General features: G+C 36.8%; 1 protein-coding gene across 9 annotated transcripts in view; it reads left to right on the top strand.

The window, feature by feature from the left end:
- Positions 1 to 19908, top strand: part of agtpbp1 (ATP/GTP binding carboxypeptidase 1) — a 254072-nt gene that overhangs the window by 105169 nt on the left and 128995 nt on the right. For 8 of the 9 annotated variants that reach the window (XM_073071166.1, XM_073071108.1, XM_073071156.1 and 5 more), the window contains one exon: positions 4486 to 4632. The exons of the other annotated variant lie outside the window; for it this stretch is intronic. In XM_073071166.1, the coding sequence (XP_072927267.1) occupies positions 4486 to 4632 (147 nt within the window). The remainder of the gene's footprint in view (positions 1 to 4485; positions 4633 to 19908) is intronic. 9 annotated transcript variants of the gene reach the window in all.

Below are 19908 nucleotides of genomic sequence, written 5' to 3'. Positions count from 1 at the left end.
CAGGGAGATTTATGCCGGTTAGAAGAATGGGCTGAATGTTGGCAGATGGAGTTTAATGCTGAGAAGTGTGAGGTTCTACATTTTGGCAGGAATAATCCAAATAGAACATACAGGGTAAATGGTAGGGCATTGAGGAATGCAGTGGAACAGAGAGATCTAGGAATAACAGTGCATAGTTCCCTGAAGGTGGAGTCTCATGTAGATAGGGTGGTGAAGAAGGCTTTTGGAATGCTGGCCTTTATAAATCAGAGCATTGAGTACAGAAGTTGGGATGTAATGTTAAAATTGTACAAAGCATTGGTAAGGCCAAATTTGGAAGATTGTGTACAGTTCTGGTCACTGAATTATAGGAAAGATATCAATAAATTAGAGAGAGTGCAGAGACGATTTACTAGGATGTTACCTGGGTTTCAGCACTTAAGTTACAGAGAAAGGTTGAACAAGTTAGGTCTCAATTCATTGGAGCGTAGAAGGTTGAGGGGGGATTTGATCGAGGTATTTACAATTTTGAGACGGATAGATAGAGTTGACGTGAATAGGCTGTTTCCATTGAGAGTAGGGGAGATTCAAACGAGAGGACATGATTTGAGAGTTAGGTGGCAAAAGTTTAAGGGAAACACGGGGGTATTTCTTTACTCAGAGAGTGATAGCTGTGTGGAATGAGCTTCCTGTAGAAGTAGTAGAGGCCAGTTCAGTTGTGTCATTTAAGGTAAAATTGGATAGGTATATGGACAGGAAAGGAGTGGAGGGTTATGGGCTGAGTGCGGGTAGGTGGGACTAGGTGAGATTAAGAGTTCGGCACAGACTAGGAGGGCCGAGATGGCCTGTTTCCATGCTGTGATTGTTAGATGATTATATTATATGATATTGCCTGGATTGGGGAGCATGCCTTATGAGAATAGGTTGAGTGAATCGAGAATGAGATGTGACCTGACCTGATAGAGGTGTATAAGATGATGAGAGGCATTGATCGTGTAGATAGTCAGAGGCTTTTTCTGAAGTGGCTAGCACGAGAGGGCACATTTTTAAGGTGCTTGGTAGTAGGAGATGTCAGGGGTAAATTTTTTATGCAGAGTGGTGAGTGTGTGGAATGGGCTGCTGGCAATGGTCGTGGAGGCAGATACAATAGGGTCTTTTAAGAGACTCCTGGATAGGTACATGGTGTTTAGAAAAATAGAGGGCTATGGGTAACTTTAGTGTTCAGCACAGCATTGTGGCCAAATGACCTGTATTGCGCTGTAGGTTTTCTGTGTTTCCATATAGTTTTGCCTTATAACTACCACCCTCCATTCCAGATAACAGCCTGATGAATCTCTTCTACATTTTCTCTATTGCTACCACATCCTTCCTCTGGAGTGGCAACCAGAACTGTATGTAATACTCCAAGCCTCTTTTATTGAAGATTTTATACAGCTGCAAGATGAATTTCTAACTTTTTTATACAATATCTTGGCTTATGAAAGTAAGCTTACCAAATTACATAGTTATTCTATGCATTTCTACCTCTGCATTCATGGAGCTATGGAATTGCACCCCAAGTTCTCAGTGTTATTTTCCATTTGCTCTACATGTTCTTCCAGAACTTGACTTCCCAAAGTGCCTTACCCCACAGTTGGATATGGTGATGTTTTATAGTGATATATGACACTTGTATTGATATGAGTATTTACAAGTTTAAAAAAATCTGTTTATCCTACCAATTTTCCAATGTTAATGTTTTGTCTCCCCGAATCTTCTTAAATTAAATCATGTTTTTCTGTCTTGAAATTTGAACGAACAGGTAGTTAAAAAAACACCACCAGGAAGGAAATATATTGTTCTGGGATGAAGTCGAAGTGAGCAGAATTCCTGTAATGTACTCTGAATTATGATAAATAGGTTTACATGCATATGCAGATATAGGATATCAAAGCTGTATTAGGATCAATAACTTTGCTCACTTCCTTTGTATTTCTGTATGGGGGCGCAATGAATAAAAACTTTTCTAAAACAGTTCTCTTCATTGCAGAATTGCTAGCTTTCCTTCGTCAATCATTCTAACTAAATTTTTTAATACAAGCTAATCCCACATCGATATATGTTTATACAATAATGTCAGTCTATTAAAGTGAAAAAAGTGATTTTTTTCATTCCTGTTTGATGTTTTTTCTTAATAAATAGGAGAACTGCATTGACTCTGTTAGCTTCTTGAGTATTCTAATCAATCTCATTCTCTTGCGCATTTCTTTGTAAGCTATTCTTTCTCTCATCCCCATCAATCTCTCTGATTCTTGTGGCACCACCTACACCACGGGCAGTTCACAGAAGCAAATGAAACAGCATGCCCTTGAGATGTGGGAGGAAGCCAGAGGGCCTGAACAAATAGTCACAAGGAGAACATGCAACTTCCAATTAATTTCTTAATAGGTTTTTGGCATTAGATTGGCTGAACTAGGGTTTTAAGAGATCTAAAACTACCAGTTGACAATTTTGCTTGTTTTTTCCATTTAAGAGCAGAAAAGTGCTGCTTGCTCAGCGTGAACTTGGTGTTTAGAGATTAATGTAAAAATTGAGAACAAAAATGTATCTCTTATTAAAGTATCTTAATAATTGTGTAATGCCATTGCTTTAAGTCTCAGTAAGACACCACACAAAAGCAAAGCTACACCAATTATCTCTTTAGTCTGATCCATTCAATATCAGCACTCCAACAGTGTTTGATATCCATGTCAGCACTTGTTAACAAAACAGTGGAGTAGGGGTGGAAAGCCAAGTGAAAAGTGAAGAAGTTAATGTTTGGCATTTCAATAAACCTCCATAGACCATTTGTTTGTTTGGGAATTCAAATGGAATTATGGGGGGGGGGGATAAAAACTTATTGATACCTATAATTGGTACCTCCAACTGAAGGGAATCTTTGGACTTTTGTCTCACCCATCACCTAAGGTAGAGATGGAGAGAACCAGTAAAAGAAGGGAAGAGTTCGAGATGGACCATGATAAGCCAAGAGCAGGGTGGAAATTAAAAACGAGGGATGAAATTTTTGAGTTCCATACAAGATTTCGGGTGCCAGTGGACAACGATTCCTTGGGCAACATCTTCCAGATTGCAAATCTCTTCAGTTACTTCACTTTTTCTAAGCCTTCTGCTTGCTTGCTTTGTCTTGATTGTGTTTCGGAGACTACTGGAGTCTGTGAAGTGCAATTTGGAGTTGATTGAGTGATCTGGTGCTCTGCTGTCCTTGAAGAGGATCGCAAGCAAGAGCTGCCTCGTGCAGAAGATCAAAGACGGGATGCCATGATTGACTCCATTTTGAAGCGCCAGGAAGATTGAAGCATGAATGTGAATGCGGAGGAGGTCAGCGGTTGCTCTCTACAGGTTGGTGGCGCGGTGGTTAGACACCCGCAGGTTGACTGCAGTGGTCAACTCTTCGTGGAAGGACTGAGTTCGAGTGGCTGCTCTCTTCGGTTCTGGTGGGAGGATGTTTTGAAATTGAGAGATTTATGTGATTATTGGATTATAGTTTATATTGCTCTCCTTCAGTTTTCTGTGTTATGGCGAGTTGGGGTTCCAGGTGGGCAACGTGTTGGTTTTGGTGTGGGGGAATAGGTGGAGATTTGGGGTCTGATTTTCTTGGTGTTTTTTTGGCATGGGCGATCTGTTGTTTTTTCATGTAGGAGAGGGGATTGGGGGTTTGGTGATGTTGGGGCTGTTCGTTTTTGTAAGGGAGGTGGTGTGGAGTGTGGGCTGCCATCTTCTGGGTGGGTGATCTGCTTTTTGAGTGAGGGAGGGTTTGGGGTTTGCGAGTCTTGTTTCTTTATCTTGAAGGTGGGTGAGTGTTAACATCTTCTCTTTCAACGACTCCCATGGTTTTTATGTATTTCACAGCTACCTGGAGAAGTTGAATATCAGAGTTATACCGTACATGTGTGCTTTGACAATAAAATGAACCCTTGAACCTTTGAATTGGAGGAAGCAGTACCATTGCTGTTGTTGATGTACCATAAAAAGAGTTGTGAATGTTGGACCTTTTAAAACAAAAAACAACGTAGCTTGGGTCCATTTAAGTGCCTGTAGATATATCTTTGATCTGTGAAAAGTGAGTAGGAGGAATTGTTATTCAACATGCGGTCAAATTCAACCAGGTGAGTGACTGCATTGGTGGAGAGGATCTGGTTAGGTCTCTGTTCGAGGAAGAAGTGGTGGGCCACTCCTGGTGTGAAATAGAATTTTAGAAAAATTTTTACAGATGTTGTTAATTCTGCAGAAGAATATTAACAACAAGTAACAAAGACTCTTGTTTTGGATATCATGATGGTGTTTTATGTTTGTTGTAATTTTTAATGTTATTGATAGAAACAAACATCTTTGTGTAAAAATAATTGTGTAATGAAATCCAGAAAATTAGATTCCTGCCATTCATAAAATAACACATACATCGAGGTTTTATTTGCAACATGCTCCATATAGATTAATTACTTTCTGAAAGTAATGTATATTTTCCAGGTGGAGGGCGCAGGTGTAGCATTTTGGTCTCCAAAGGAGGGAGTCAGATTCTGCTTCAATTGCTGTTTAGTGCCAGTAAGGATTTTCCACCAAATGAAGAGATTATGATACAACTACATTCTATTATGGCAAAGATTGGACCAAAAGGTTTGTTTTTGTTTTAATCATTGAACCAAACTTGAAGATGAGTTGCTCAAAGAAAGTATATTTTTGACACAGTGTTTCCTTTATTGTGTTGATTGTGATCTTTTAAAAAACACCATGTTCGTTGCAGTATACATCTGGATAATTAACTAGCTCCTTGGCCTTCACTTATTGCATATTAGCCTGTAGAGCACCAGACACCAGTAAACTAGTAAAACAGAATGCCTTTCAGTTGTGGAACTAACCTAATTATTATTTCAGTGATTACTGTGGTACCAGAATTAGTATTTATCTTTGGATCCTCTGCACAAAGGTGATTCTGTAGTGGTAACACAATCAAAATCATGTGATATGCCACAAAAGTGAACTGAATAAATTATCTATTTTGCATGCTGATTATAGCTTAGGAAATCCATTCAAGCTGCAACATTGTAACTGAAATCCAGCCAAATCTGTAAAGGCTCTGAGGGAAGGGAATCTACTGAAACAGTCTGCAGGTATTCCACAATGGCATTATGTTTTCAAGTTTTCTGAAGTGCTGCATTGCTAGTTAATTGTTTTGATGTGTTCACTATTATGTAGTCAAGGGGGGCAGTGACTTCTGACCCAGCAAAATCTCATGTACAAAATCTTGATTGTGAGACAAAAAGTATTTGAGCTCATCTAGTATTGCAACAGAATAGGTAAAGGTAGGTGGGCCTATGGGAGATGCGAACAAGTAGCCATAGGTTTATGGTGAGAGGGGAGGGATTTATAGGGGATCTGAGGGACAAGAGTTTCCACACAATGGGAGGTGCATATATGGAATGAGCAGCCCGAGGAGATGGTACAGGCAGTCCCTGGGTTATGTACGAGTTCCGTTCCTGAGTCTGTCTTTAAGTCGGATTTGTACGGAAGTCGGAACAAGTACATCCGGTATTATTTAGCGTCACTTAGTCAAACGTTTGTCTTAGTATATAGTATATATTTTACCTTTCTATGCATATAAAACACTTAAGAAACGTATGTATTCCAATAATTAAACCACTGCGTTGCTTAGTAATAATTGTAGCTTTCATCGGGTCAGCGCCTTTCACGTGCTCCATTATTCTCACTTTATCCGCTATCCTTTAAAATTGTTCCGATCGTTGACAGACTGTAGCCTAACACTTTTCCAATGACTGATGGCGTTTCACCTCTTTCCAGACGCTTTATCATTTCCACTTTATTTTCAATCGCGATCGCTTCCCATCAATGGAACAGAAGCACTGTGGGCGACGGCTCCTGATCTTTGCTGGCATCCCAAGGTCCGCTGGGTCCTAGGGACCACCGCATTGAGACAGGCTAAATGGGACAAGTGCAGGCTGTGCTGGGTTTGGGTATTTGATCATCCACAATATTCCGTGTAGGAATTTAAACTGGAGGTGGCAGTGTTTTTTTTATGAGGTCGAGTTGCGAGCTTGACATCAACCCAGCACAAATGGTACGGAGTCACTAGATCGACATCAACCCGGCACGGGAACAGTCTATCACTGCATCAGACTTGGGAAACTCCATTCTCCAGCCCGGCGCTGATCTCACTGCGCCACCATCCGACCGGAACGGGGGGGGGGGGTTGCGGGCGGGGTCGGTGAATCTTACTAAGAAAAATTTAAGCCAAATACAAAGTTAAACACTCAACGCAGTGTCAACGGCAATGACTTAAAATGGCAGACGGCGTCACGATCCGACTTAAAATGGCGGACGGCGTTCTTCCTCGGTTTGTAAATATGAGTTGTCCGTAAGTCGGACGTTCGTAACTCGGGGACTACCTGTATTGGCATTTGGGAAGGTACATGGATAGGAAAGGTTTGGAGGGATATGGGCCAAATGTAGATAAATAGGATTAGCTTAGAAACGCATCTTTGGATGAGTTGAGCTGAAGGGCCTGTTTGCATGCTGTATTCCATGGTGATTTTAACAATGCAAAGTTTTCAGGTGTGAAGTTCATGTCTTCCAATCTTGAAGTGGGACTGATCCAGTCACTTTAAAACTACCATGGTGCCAGGCTGATACACAGTTGGTAAAACATGATTTAGTCAGGAATCTCAGGTATTTGTGGGACTCTGCTGATATCAAGAGTCAGTCACATTAAATTATTTGAAAGTGCATTTCACTTGAAGTATTACGTAGTTATGAATCATGTTCAGGTTCCATTTAACACACAGTGCATTATACAGTGCCTATAAAAAGTATTCAAACCCCCTTGGAAGTTTTTGTTGTGTCTGTGCACAACTACATGTATATTACATAAAAGCATGCACACGGGAGATGGCTTTAATGGGTGTATTCACATTGCAGTGAGAGAGAGAGAGAGAGCAATGCACATGCAGAGACAATAGTACATGCGCAGACAACAAATCAATATGTAGTACTAAGGTGGTGGGGGGTGCCATTGCTCTCAAAAAAATAGATCCATACATTACACTTTCCCCTGCCCTTTGGATTAATGCAACATAAAACTGTATATGTACAAAGCATTCCATTTCCCTTTCATAAACCCATATTCCAAATAAACACGCTTTCACAATAACAGCACATAACTAACTTCACAGTTCTAAAGATTCAGTCTTTTTGGTGGCACTCTGTTTCTTTCAGGATAGTGCCTCTGGACCTGTGGAGTGTCGTCAAGTTTAGCAGGTGTCTTGTCAACAGTAACATTTTTGTTACGCCCCTGGACCTGTGGGGTGATATCAAGTTTGGTAGGTGTCTTGTCTAAGACATTGTTCTCGGTTTCCTGTGTCACATTCCTGTCAGTGACACAATCACTGAGAGGTAAGTCCAGTGACTGTAATGTGTTTGTCTTGTTGGATGCAGTTAACTCAAAACTCAGTGTGTGTTTCGGTTGTGCATCCAGTATCTGGTTCACAGACATCTCCATGCCTGATCTCCAACATCCACTGTGTGCATCAGCGGTCCAATTCTTGTAACTATTCTACTGGGTGTCTACTTACCGTCTTGGTAATCACATGCTTGGACTTCCAGTCCAATCTCAAAGCTCCTTGCTACTTCACTTGGAAACTGGCTGAACTGTTTATTCTGCACTTTCCTCCACAGATCTGGTTTCAGGAGGTCTACATGAGATCTCAGATTCCTGTTCGTTAACAGCATTGCAGGTGTTTGACTTGTTGTTACATGAACAGAGTTCCGATACACAAAAAAGTTCTCCACCATGTGCTGTAGAGAAATGTCCTCCTTGTCCATTGGTTGCTGGGTGGTGAGGAGCTGACTTGAAAGTCTTTTGCCATTTTTCTTCATGAACAGTCGGAATTCTTCTGACATGTACTGTGGTCCATTGTCACTCATAATTTGTTTTGGTAAGCCCTTTCTGATGAAGATAGTCCTCAGAGCGGAGACAGTCTTTGCTGAGGTGGTTGACTTAATTGGTATGGCCTCCAACCACTTTGAGTGAGCATCCACAGCAATCAGGAACACGGAGTCCATGAATGGCCCAGCAGCGTCAATATGTGGTGAAGGCAGCCCACGGGTGTAACACTGCCTGTGGGGATGCAGGTTGATCTTCTTGGCACCCCAATCAGCTTTCGGCCAAGTCTTCGATCTATTTATGTTTCCTTCTCAAGCACCTTCTGATTAGCATTAAACAGCTATGACAGCCTCTGTTTAGTGCTACGATTTGGACTGCAGTTGCCTGTTGATGCCATATTGATTAAGTGCCAGTCCAGTTGGATATTTCTCAACCATTCACATCCAGAAAGTGCTGGCCCTCTACTTTCCAATACGTAAAGTTCTAAATGCTGTTTTTGTATTCCACACATCACATTCACCTTCAGTTTACCTTTGGAAGACAATTTTTCACCTGTGTCAGCATCACTGAGGTCTTCTCTAATGAGATCTCAGAAAACAGTGTGTTGTAGTCAGCCTCTGGAATTATAGACACAGCTGACCCTGTATCCAGCTCCATTTTCTGTCTTTATGCCAGACACATCTATTATGATCCATATCATACTGTGGTAATTCTATGCAGTTCTAGGTATGACTGTTCACCTTTGTCAGACTCTGTGTGGTCTAATTCTGATTTACATTCAATAACTTTATGTATTTGCTTAGTTTTGTACTTGAGACTTTTCACTAGGTTGTGCTTTTTGTCTGTCTTGTACACTCTCCATGTGACCTTGTCTCTGATACTTTCTGCAGACTTTTTCTTTGCACCATGGAAGGATTTCCTGCATCAATAACATTTTTGGCTTTTTGCACTATTCAGGGACATCTTGTGTATTTTACATTCTAACTTCCTTTCCTGTAGTTCTGCTGCATCCTTTGCTAGTCTCTAACGATATTGCAATGGTCAATGCCCGTTCTAAGGTTAGGTCTCTTTTGGACAGTAGCCTCTTTTGAGTGCTTTGACTATGCATTCCATATACAAACCTATCCCTTGATGCTTTAGAAATGCCATTTCTAAAGTCACAGTACTCAGAAAGTTTGCGTAGTTCTGTAATGTATTCAGAAAGGCTTTTATCTTTTGACTGGTTCCTTTTGTAAAATCTAAATCTCTCAGCGATTACCAGCAGTTTAGGACTCGAGTGATTTTGTAAAATTGTAACAATTTCATTGAACATCTTGCTTGCTGGCTTTTCAGAGATTACTAAGTTGTGTAAGAGATGGTACGTCCTTGCACCCATTAAGCTAAGAAGTGTAGGGGCTTTCATTTTAAAATCTTTTTCATTAATTATTATTGAAGATCAACCAAAAAAAGATACATTAAGTCAACATGTCATTATGTACAATAAAGAATTAAATTAGCAAATAACTGATTAACAAAGCTAAGCAATATATCAATAATAAACAAAAAAATAAAGTGTTAAGAATTTTTTTTGAAAGGAAAAGGAAGGAAAAGAAAGAACCCCTACTAACTGAAAAAAAAACAAAAAAAAAACCATTGGAAGCACAACCCCGGAGATATACATCAAACAAGCTTCTATAAAGAAACATCAATCCGCCGACTCAAATCCCCTTAAAGAAAAATTGGAAGGAAACCATATTAATTAACTCAAATCAGATGATAGTAGTGGGCGAAGGAACCCCACCTTTTCTCAAAATCAAATTGAGGATCAAAAGTTTGACTTCTGATTTTCTCCAAACTAAGACATAGCATCATCTGAGAAAACCATTGTATCAAAGTAGGAGCAGAAGCATCTTTCCATTTCAACAAAATAGCCCTTCTGGCCAATAATGTAACGAATGCAATTACATGTTGGTCTGATGGAGAAGTACCATGAATGTACTGAGGGATTTTACCAAATAAAACTGTCAATTTATTAGGTTGTAAATTAATTTTTAAAACTTTAGAAGTTGTAGAGAAAATAGACTTCCAAAAATGTTTCAGTACAGAACACGACCAAAACATATATGTCAATGTGGCTGTCTCGGTTTTACATCTGTCACACTGACTATCAACATTAAGAAACATTTTAGACAGTCTCTCCTTTGTCAAATAGTAACAGTGTACAATTTTAAATTGAAATAAAGAGTGACTGGCACAGAAGAGTTAACCAACTTCAAAATCCGCAACCACTCTTCTGTTATCAAGGTCATGTTAAACGCTCTCTCCCAATCTTGCTTAATCTTAAGTGAAGGGTAATTGTGCTGTTGTAACAATAAATTATAAATTTTCCCAGTAAAACCCTTCACTAAAGGATTCATTTTTAAAATAATACCTAACAGGTCAGAATCCTGTATATATGGAAAATTACTTAAGTATTCTTGTAGGAAGTGTCTGACCTGAAGATATTGCAGGAAATGTGAATACAAGAGAGAGTATTTAGTTACTAATTTCTCAAAAGACATCAATCAACCATCTTGGAACAGATCTGTGAAGGAATAAACTCCTTTATTCCTCCAAAGAAGAAAGGTAGGATCACTTAATGAAGGTTTAAATAAATAATTTTGATAAAGTAAACTAAAAAGTTTAAATTTTTTGAGATTAAAAACATTACAAAACTGGAACCAAATTCGTAATGACTGCTTAATCACAGGGTATAAATTTAAATTAGTAATTTTGGCCAGTCGTATGTGTAGTGGTTTTCTTTTGCTCCTCCACATTGTTCGTGTTACAATATAGTTCAACCCTCTTGATATACGACTCCCGGCCTTCATTTCGCACTATCAAATTCATCAACTTTCCTGACTGAAGCCATCGCCACATTATTTTCACTTTAAATTCAGCGTGTTTTTCACTGTTACTCAGGCATCCATCGGCTTTCTCTGTGCTGTTTAACTTTCGTCCCATAACTATCAGTGCCATTTGTGATATTCACTGACATACAGGTTCGTGCTCATCACCAATTTGCTGTGTCTGTGTACAACTACGTGTATATTAAATTAAAGCACACGCACATAGGATATGACTTTAACAACTGTTGCCCATGTGCTTCACCAGTCACAGCTTTATGGGAGAGTGGCAAAGAGAAAACCACTGTTTGAATAAAAACTTGCAATAAATCTCGGCTAGAGTTTGCCAGGAGGCATGTGCAAGACTCTGAAGTCCACTGAAAGAAGGTTCTATGGTCTGATCAAATCAAAATTGAGCTTTTTGGCCATCAGATTAAAAGCTATGTTTGGCGGAATCCAAACCCCACAGATCATCAAAAACACACCATCCCTGCCGTGAAGCATGGTGGTGGCTGCATCATGCTGTGGGGATGCTTCACTGCAGTAGGCTCTGGAAGGCTTGTGAAGGTAGAGGGTAAAATGAATGCAACAAAATACAGGGAAATCCTGGAGGAAAACCTGATGCAGTCTGCAAGAGAACTGCAACTTGGGAGAAGATTTGTTTTACAGCAAGACAGTGACTTCAAGCATAAAGCAAAGCTACACAGGAATGGCTTAGAAACATCAAATTTTATGTCCTGGAGTGGCCAGATCAGAGTCCAGACCACAACCTAATTGAGGATTTGTGGCTGTGCTGTTCACTCATGATCCCCTGTAATCTGACAGAGTTTCAGCATTTTCGTAAAGAAGAATGGGGAAAAATTGCAGTATCCAGATGTGCAAAGCTGATGGAGGCCTATCCACACAAAGTATCTGTTGTTAATTCTGTCTTTTCCAAGCTTTGCATCTTCCATCTTCTAGCAATTAACTTATAACCTTGATTGACTGTATTCTGGCATATACTATGTCCACTACTCCGATTTAGCTGTTTACTCCCTAATATTTATGATTAATTTCTCCCCCCCCCCCCTCACTGGGCCACAATATTCCCAAATTCTAGACCTCTTCTAATACAATAATTCCCCCAGCATCTCCCATACATCCCCACTCCCCAGCTCCACTTACCAAGCTCTGCACTCTTTTAATCCTTGTCTTCTATCTGCATTCTATGTTTTTGCACCATACAAGCCCTTCCGTTTTCCACACAGTATTGTCACGTTGATTTATTTGAAGACCTACAGTAATTAGATCAAGAATTGTCATCGTATGATTGAATAGGTTATTTAAGGTTTCTTTTAAGTGCTGTGCGAAAGTTCTGTCAATGAAGTTCATTGACAATTTAATTTTAAAGTAAAAAAAACTGTAATCCTTTTCTCCATTGTGTTTTAGATGAACGATTGGGTGATAGTGTGATAACATAAATGGATCCAAACAAAAGATTGCCAATTCCATCTTGAATTTCCATGTCTATTCTCTGGATTATGGATAAATTGTTCCATTTTTTAATATATTGCTTCACCATGATGATCTCAGACACCCTTCAATTCTGATTCACATTATTAACATGACAAATGTTTTTTAGAAGATTTACTCAATGGGGGATGTCACGTGATGACGTAGGATCGAGACGTGGAAATCCAGCTCTCCCGTAAAAAACTAATAATGTTTAAGTGAAGAAAAATTAGTAAATATTTTCTAAAAACTACGTCTAAACTACTCAGGATTTTCCTTAGATATGCCTCCTAAACAGACGCAGAAGAAAACTACTACTTTGAAGACAGTACAAGCTGGGCCGGCCACCATGAAGAAGCCTCGGACTCAAGTGCATCTTACCTCCGGCGATACAGAAAAGGAATCGGCGGCAACATCAACTGTCTCCAAGAAGGAACAACAGGAACTGCGCGTGTGCACAGGAAAGGGCATGCGGAAACATGAGCAATTTGAACTACAAATCCCAGCTACGATTGGAAGCGGAAGTGAGAATGAATCCGAGGTGGATTCGGATTCTCTGGATCATACAGTTGAAGATGAGGTAAAAGAAGAACAACAGGAAGAGGTTGGAGGTGGAAGATATTCTAGAGACATAAGAAAAGCTTTGGCACAAATAATGCATGAATTAAAAGAATTAAAAACATTAAAAATAATAAAAGAAGATATTAAAAATATGAAGACTATGTTTGATAAAATGGTGAAAAAACAGGAGAAAATGGACAAGAAAGTTAAAAAGCTGGAAGAAATAACGGGAGTAACTATTGATAGAGTGAATAAAATGGAAGAAAATATTCTTGCCTGGACATCAGAAAGAAAACGACTGTTGAAAAAAATAGACGTGCTTGAAAATTTTAGTAGACGAAATAATATTAAAATTGTTGGTCTTAAAGAAGGGATAGAGGGAGAGGATCCAATAAAATTTTTTCAAAAATGGATCCTGGAAAATTTGGAAATGGGAGGAGGAACCCAGTTGATTGAAATCGAAAGGGTCTACAGAGACTTAAGACCAAAACCTCAACCTGATCAAATCCCACGACCAATCTTGATAAAATGCTTAAGATATCAAGATAAAGAAAAGATCCTGAAGGCGGCTGCCCAATGTGCCAGAAAGAGAAATGAGCCATTGATGATAGAAGGGAAAGCAGTTCTTTTCTATCCTGATATAAGTTATGACCTTTTGAAGAGAAAGAAGGATTTTAATCCAGCAAAAAAAGTTTTATGGGAAAAGGGTTATAAATTTATATTGCGCCACCCGGCAACACTGATAATTTTTTTGGATGACGGAGAAAGAAGATTCTTTACTGATCATCGGGATGCAGAGGAGTTTGCACAAGAACTCCCAAATATTCGCTAGACACAGTAAATCTTTAAAAGTGAAACAGATTAAAGATGAAGACGGGGAGAGTGAAGTGAGTTGATGGCCATTAAGGACAGAAGAATATTTAACTATACTTTTAATTATATGATACAGGGGGAGAAAGGTAAAAATTTGAGAAATATTAATCGAGAATAGTGATATTATTTTTTCTTCTCTTATATATACCGTAGATTCCGGATTTTAAGCCGCTACTTTTTTCCCACATTTTGAACAGCTTTGAACTTTGCGGCCTTTAATCCGGAGCGGCTAATACATGATTTTTTTCATGCCGCCTCGTAAACATTTTGCCTCATAACAGTAGACCAATAAAATTGATGAGTAGTTCACAGAGGTCCAATGAAATTGTACGATAAATCAAGCGCACTTTCACAATTAAATTATTGTAAATCAGTCATTTGTACTCACCCTCATCAACATGGAAAACACTCGAAGCATTGTGCTGCCTTATGGCAGTTATTTAGTTTATAATATTTTCGCTTAGTAATTCATTTTCTAGTTAAAGTTAGAAGAGTTTTAACTATATTTGTTTTCTGTACTACATCGCGGGATGCTATGACGTCACACCCGGTTTCGCGGTGTCTTGTGGGAAAAATGCCGTTTGCGAATAAACGGAAAGGAGGGGGTCGAGCGGCGGAGCGGCATCAGACCCGAGCGAAAAGCTGCTTTTAAGTTAAAGGCGATCAATAACTTTTCCTGGTAGGCTGCAGTATATATATTTTTTACCAGTCGTTAGGAGATATTGGAATGTTGTTCAGTAAAGAAGTATACGCAACGTATATTTAAAAGTAGCCGCGTTACGGGCACGGTTCGAAAAAAAGCATTTGCAATATGTATTTGTTTTTGTTACCATATGGATTTAATTAAAAGTTAAAAAATCCTCACGTGTAATATCTTTCTGTGTAAATATCTCATATTACAACGTGGGACACCTGCGGCCGAAAATCCGGTGCGGCCTAAAATCCGGTGTGGCCTTTACAATTAAAAAATTGATTTTATTTCTAAAATTAGAGCCAGCGGCTTTTAATCAGGTGCGCTCTGTAGTCCGGAATCTACGGTACTTTTTTCATGTTACGGGAGAGCTGGGGGAACTTCAGATCGATCGCTACGGGATTCACGTGTGTAATCATGGCGTTTGCCATGACCCGCACAATGGAGGGGGGTAATGTTGTGTTTTTTTTCATTCACAACATTAGCAGGGGGTTTTTTTGTTATTTTTTCTTTATTATCTATTTTTCTTTTATTTTTCTTTCTTTGCCTGGATGATCGGAGGTGAGACACATAGCAACATGGAGAATTTTAAAATAATTCCCCAAGGTACTATGAGAGTTGAAATATTATGTATTATTATAGACTGGAGTAACCTTGTTAAAAATAATGACTAATTTACTAAATTTTTTAAAGTTTTAATGTTAATGGGCTTAATGGACCGGTGAAAAGAAAAATAATTTTAACATCCATTAAGCAAATGAAAATAGATATAGCTTTTATACAAGAAACACATTTAACAGAGATAGAACATCAAAAATTAAAGAGAGATTGGGTCGGAAATGTTATAGCAGCTTCATTTAATTCAAAAGCGAGGGGAGTTGCAATTTTGGTCAACAAAACTTTACCAATTAAAATACAAAATGTATTAATTGATTCTGTGGGAAGATATGTAATTATACATTGTCAAATCTTTTCAGAACTATGGACTCTTATGAATATTTATGCACCAAATGAAAACGATGTAAAATTTATACGAGGCTTTTTTGAATTTGGCTGACGCACACGATAAAATATTAATAGGTGGAGACCTTTGTCTAGACCCAGTTTTAGATAGATCAACAAAGGTTGTTACAAAACCAAAAGTAGCAAAATTAACTTTATCATTGATGAAAGATTTAAATTTGATTGATATATGGAGAAGAATTAACCCAAGAGAAAGAGATTATTCATTTTATTCAAATAGGCATAAAACTAATTCAAGGATAGATTTTTTCATACTATCAGCGAATATTCAAGACAGAGTGAAAAATATGGAATATAAAGCAAGAATATTGTCAGATCATTCCCCTTTGATAATGACAATGATAATGATGGATAAGGAGGAATCGATTTACAGATGGAGATTTAATTCAATATAATTAAAACGTCAAGATTTTTGTGATTTTATGAAAAAACAGATTCAGTTTTTTTTAGATACAAACTCACATTCAGTTGATGATAAATTTATATTATGGGAAGCGATGAAGGCATATTTGAGAGGCCAGATAATAAGTTATACTTCTGAAATTAAGAAGGAATATATGGTAGAAATAGATCAATTGGAAAAAGAGATTACAAAATTAGAAAAAGAATCTCAAAGATGTATGACAGAAGAAAAACAAAGACAACTTGTTAATAAGAAGCTACAATATAATACACTTCAGACATACTGAACAGAAAAAGCAATTATGGGAACTAAACAGAGATATTATGAACTAGGTGAAAGATCACACAAGATTCTTGCTTGGCAGTTAAAAACAGACCAGGCCTCCAAAACGATAAATACAATTAGAACAAGTGTAAATAAAATTACTTATAAACCTTTAGAAATCAATGAAACTTTAAAATTTTTTAATTCTGAACTGTATCAATCAGAATCACAAAATGATATTGTTGAGATAGAAAGGTTTTTATCACAAATAACTCTCCCAAAATTGAATTCGGAAGAACAGAAGGAATTAGATGTGCCTTTTACATGAAAAGAGGTCGAAGAAGCTCTAGGATCACTTCAGAGTAATAAATCTCCAGGAGAAGATGGTTTTCCGCCTGAATTTTACAAAAAGTTTAAAGATTTATTAATTCCTCCTTTTATGGAGCTAATACACCAAGCAGAAAGAACACATAAACTTCCAGAATCTTTTTCGACGGCTATTTTAATAGTATTGCCAAAAAAAGATAGAGATCTTTTAAAGCCAACATCATATAGACCTATTTCTTTGTTGAACACGGACTATAAAATAATAGCAAAGATTTTATCTAATAGATTATCTAAATACTTACCAAAATTAATACACACGGAACAAACAGGATTTATTAAAAATAGACAATCGGCAGATAATGTAACTCGGTTACTTAGCATAATTCATTTGGCACAAAAGAGGGAAGAAATGAGTGTGGCAGTTGCTTTGGATGCAGAAAAAGCATTTGATAGATTGGAATGGGATTTTTTATTTAAGGTATTGGAAAAATATGGATTAGGAGTATCTTTTATAAAATGGATTAAAACCTTAAATACTAACCCGAAAGCTAAAGTGGTGACAAATGGCCAAATTTCAACATCATTTCAGTTAACAAGGTCAACAAGAAAAGGTTGTCCATTATCACCTGCTTTATTTGTGTTGGCGATAGAACCATTAGCTGAATTAATTCGAACTGACTCAGATATTATGGGTTTCAGAGTTAATCAGGAAGAATATAAGATTAACTTATTTGCTGATGATGCTCTGAGTTGTCTAACTAACCCATTGCATTTGTTGCGTAAATTATCTTCTAGATTGGAAGAATATGGGAAAATATCAGGGTACAAAATAAATTGGGATAAAAGTGAAATTCTAACCCTTACTAAAGGAGATTATAGTCACTGTCGATTACTAACTCAGTTTAGATGGCCGATAAATGGTATAAAGTATTTAGGTATAAGAGTTGATAATGATATAAAGAATTTATATAAACTAAATTATTTGCCATTATTGAAAAAAATTGAAGAGGATCTCGATAAATGGATGATGTTACCAATAACATTAATAGGTAGAGTCAATGCTGTAAAAATGAATATAGTCCCTAGATTACAATATTTATTCTAAACACTACCAATACAATTACCGCAGAAGTTCTTTCAAGAGTAAAATAAATGTATGAGGAAATTCCTTTGGAAAGGTAAGATGTCAAGAATACCGTTGGAAAAATTGACATGGAAATTTGACCTAGGAGGGTTACAATTACCAAATTTTAAGAATTATTACAAAGCAAATCAACTTAGATTTATTGCATCTTTTTTTGATGAATATAAACTGGCATGGATTAGAATAGAATTAGATAAAATAGGAGAAAATATACCAGAAGATTTTATATATAAATGGGAATCTAAATGGATACGGGAAAAGAAAGAATCTCCTATACTAAAACATCTGATTGATTTATGGAATAAGATAAATGTTGATGATGAGATAAAGAAATCTTTTATTAGCAAAGAGACCTTTAATTCAAAATAAACTTATCCCTTTTACAATGGATAATCAACTTTTATATAACTGGTTTCACAAAGGGATTAGATATATAGGAGACTGTTTTGAAGGAGGTATATTAATGTCATTTGACCAATTAAAGAATAAATATAAAATATCAAATAACACTCTTTTCTGTTATTTCCAATTAAGGGCTTATTTAGGAGATAAACTGGGTCAAACAATGTTATTGCCGAAACCTAATGAAATAGAAACTTTAATTCATAAAGGAAAACTTAAAAAAAATATTTCTGGTATGTATAATTTGATTCAAAAACAGGCAATTAAACAAGGAATTCATAAGTCAAGACAAAAATGGGAAACTGATTTGAATATTAAAATTGATGAAACAAGTTGGTCAAGATTATGTCTTGACAGTATGACAAATACAATAAATGTTCGACTAAGATTAGTACAATATAACTTTGTACATCAAATATATATTACACCACAAAAAATAAATACCGTAGATTAAACTCAAATTTATCTGATTAATGTTTTCGATGTAATCAAGAAATTGGTACTTTTTTACACTCTACTTGGTCTTGTTTTAAAATTCAATCATTTTGGACAAATTTAAGAGTTTTACTGGAACAAATTATTGGAATACAACTTCCACATAATCCAACATTATTTTTACTAGGCGATATTGAAGGGATAAAATCGAAATCCAAATTGAATAAATATCAGAAAGAATTCATAAAAATTGCATTGGCAGTAGCCAAAAAGGCTATTGCAGTTACTTGGAAATCGGATTCATACATAAGTGTAGATTATTGGGAGAATGAAATTTTTAGCTCCATTCCACTTGAAAAAATTACTTATAATTTAAGAGATAAATATGAAATATTTCTGAAAATTTGGCACCCTTATTTACAAAAGATAGGATTAAATATATAGGTGCTCCGAAGATAAAATCATTGGTTATCTGCGGAAAGAAATAAATATACATATTAAAGCTATTATGAACTCCACGGAGCATGTGGGGATCTTCTGATATCCAGACATTCTTTCCTTCTTTCTTTTTTTTCTGTAGGGATATGTTAGGGGGGAGGGGGGAAGGGTTGATCTTTTTTTTTTCCTTCTGTAACCTATTTGAAAATTCAATTAAAAAAAAAGATTTACTCAATGACAAGATGCCAAAATTAATTTCTCTTGGTATAAAGTAATCTAAACTCACAATGTATTTGTAAAGTATTTAATTAGCATAATTTATTCTTCAGCACATGGTAGACAAAATACTGTATTTTAGTTTTAGATCAGGGCATGATTTGTATATAGAGCTATATAATGAGCAAAGCTGTACTCATTTAGTCCAACTATTTAGCTAATTATTGTCATGCTGTCCCATGGGTTATGCAATCAAACATATTTTCCATGTAACTTTTTCTTTAATAAGATGCTTTATTTTCTCTTTATGTGCAATAAATGCCTTTTATACACAGGGATGTTTAAATCTAAGTTTATTGCCTGTTTTATAGAACTCGTGAAATTTTGTTTGAAGGTTTCTTTTACAATTCAAGCATGCAATCCAAAGAATTTGCAAAGGAGCATGAATCTATAAATAATACATTATTGAGGTCAGCACATCTTTTGTGCTGATTAATATTTTAGTGAAATACATTCGTCATACAAAATGCAACATTGATTTTGTAATTTTGGATAATGGTGATTTTGCATCAATGTACTTTTGACTTGTTTATGGTTCTTTTTTACACATGGTGTCAGTGGGACGACTTTTCTCTGAAAATCAATATGATAAACCACAGGCATGCAAATGTCAACTCTTTCAAGATTAAGGGAAATTAGCAAATAGTTTATCATAATTAAATTATGATATTAATGGCTAGTTAAAATGCCCAATAGTTGAGGCAAATAGATAAATACTGCCCAAGGCTTGATCTAATGATTTACACTTGGCCTTAGTGTCCTTGTGTTTGCAAGGAAACATCAGTCAATATTGTAACGTATGTT

This window comes from Hemitrygon akajei, chromosome 2, assembly GCF_048418815.1.
Source record: "Hemitrygon akajei chromosome 2, sHemAka1.3, whole genome shotgun sequence".
Lineage (NCBI taxonomy): Eukaryota > Metazoa > Chordata > Chondrichthyes > Myliobatiformes > Dasyatidae > Hemitrygon > Hemitrygon akajei.
The sequence above is the reverse complement of the archived record's forward strand: the minus strand, read 5'-3'. Positions and strand labels throughout refer to the sequence as shown.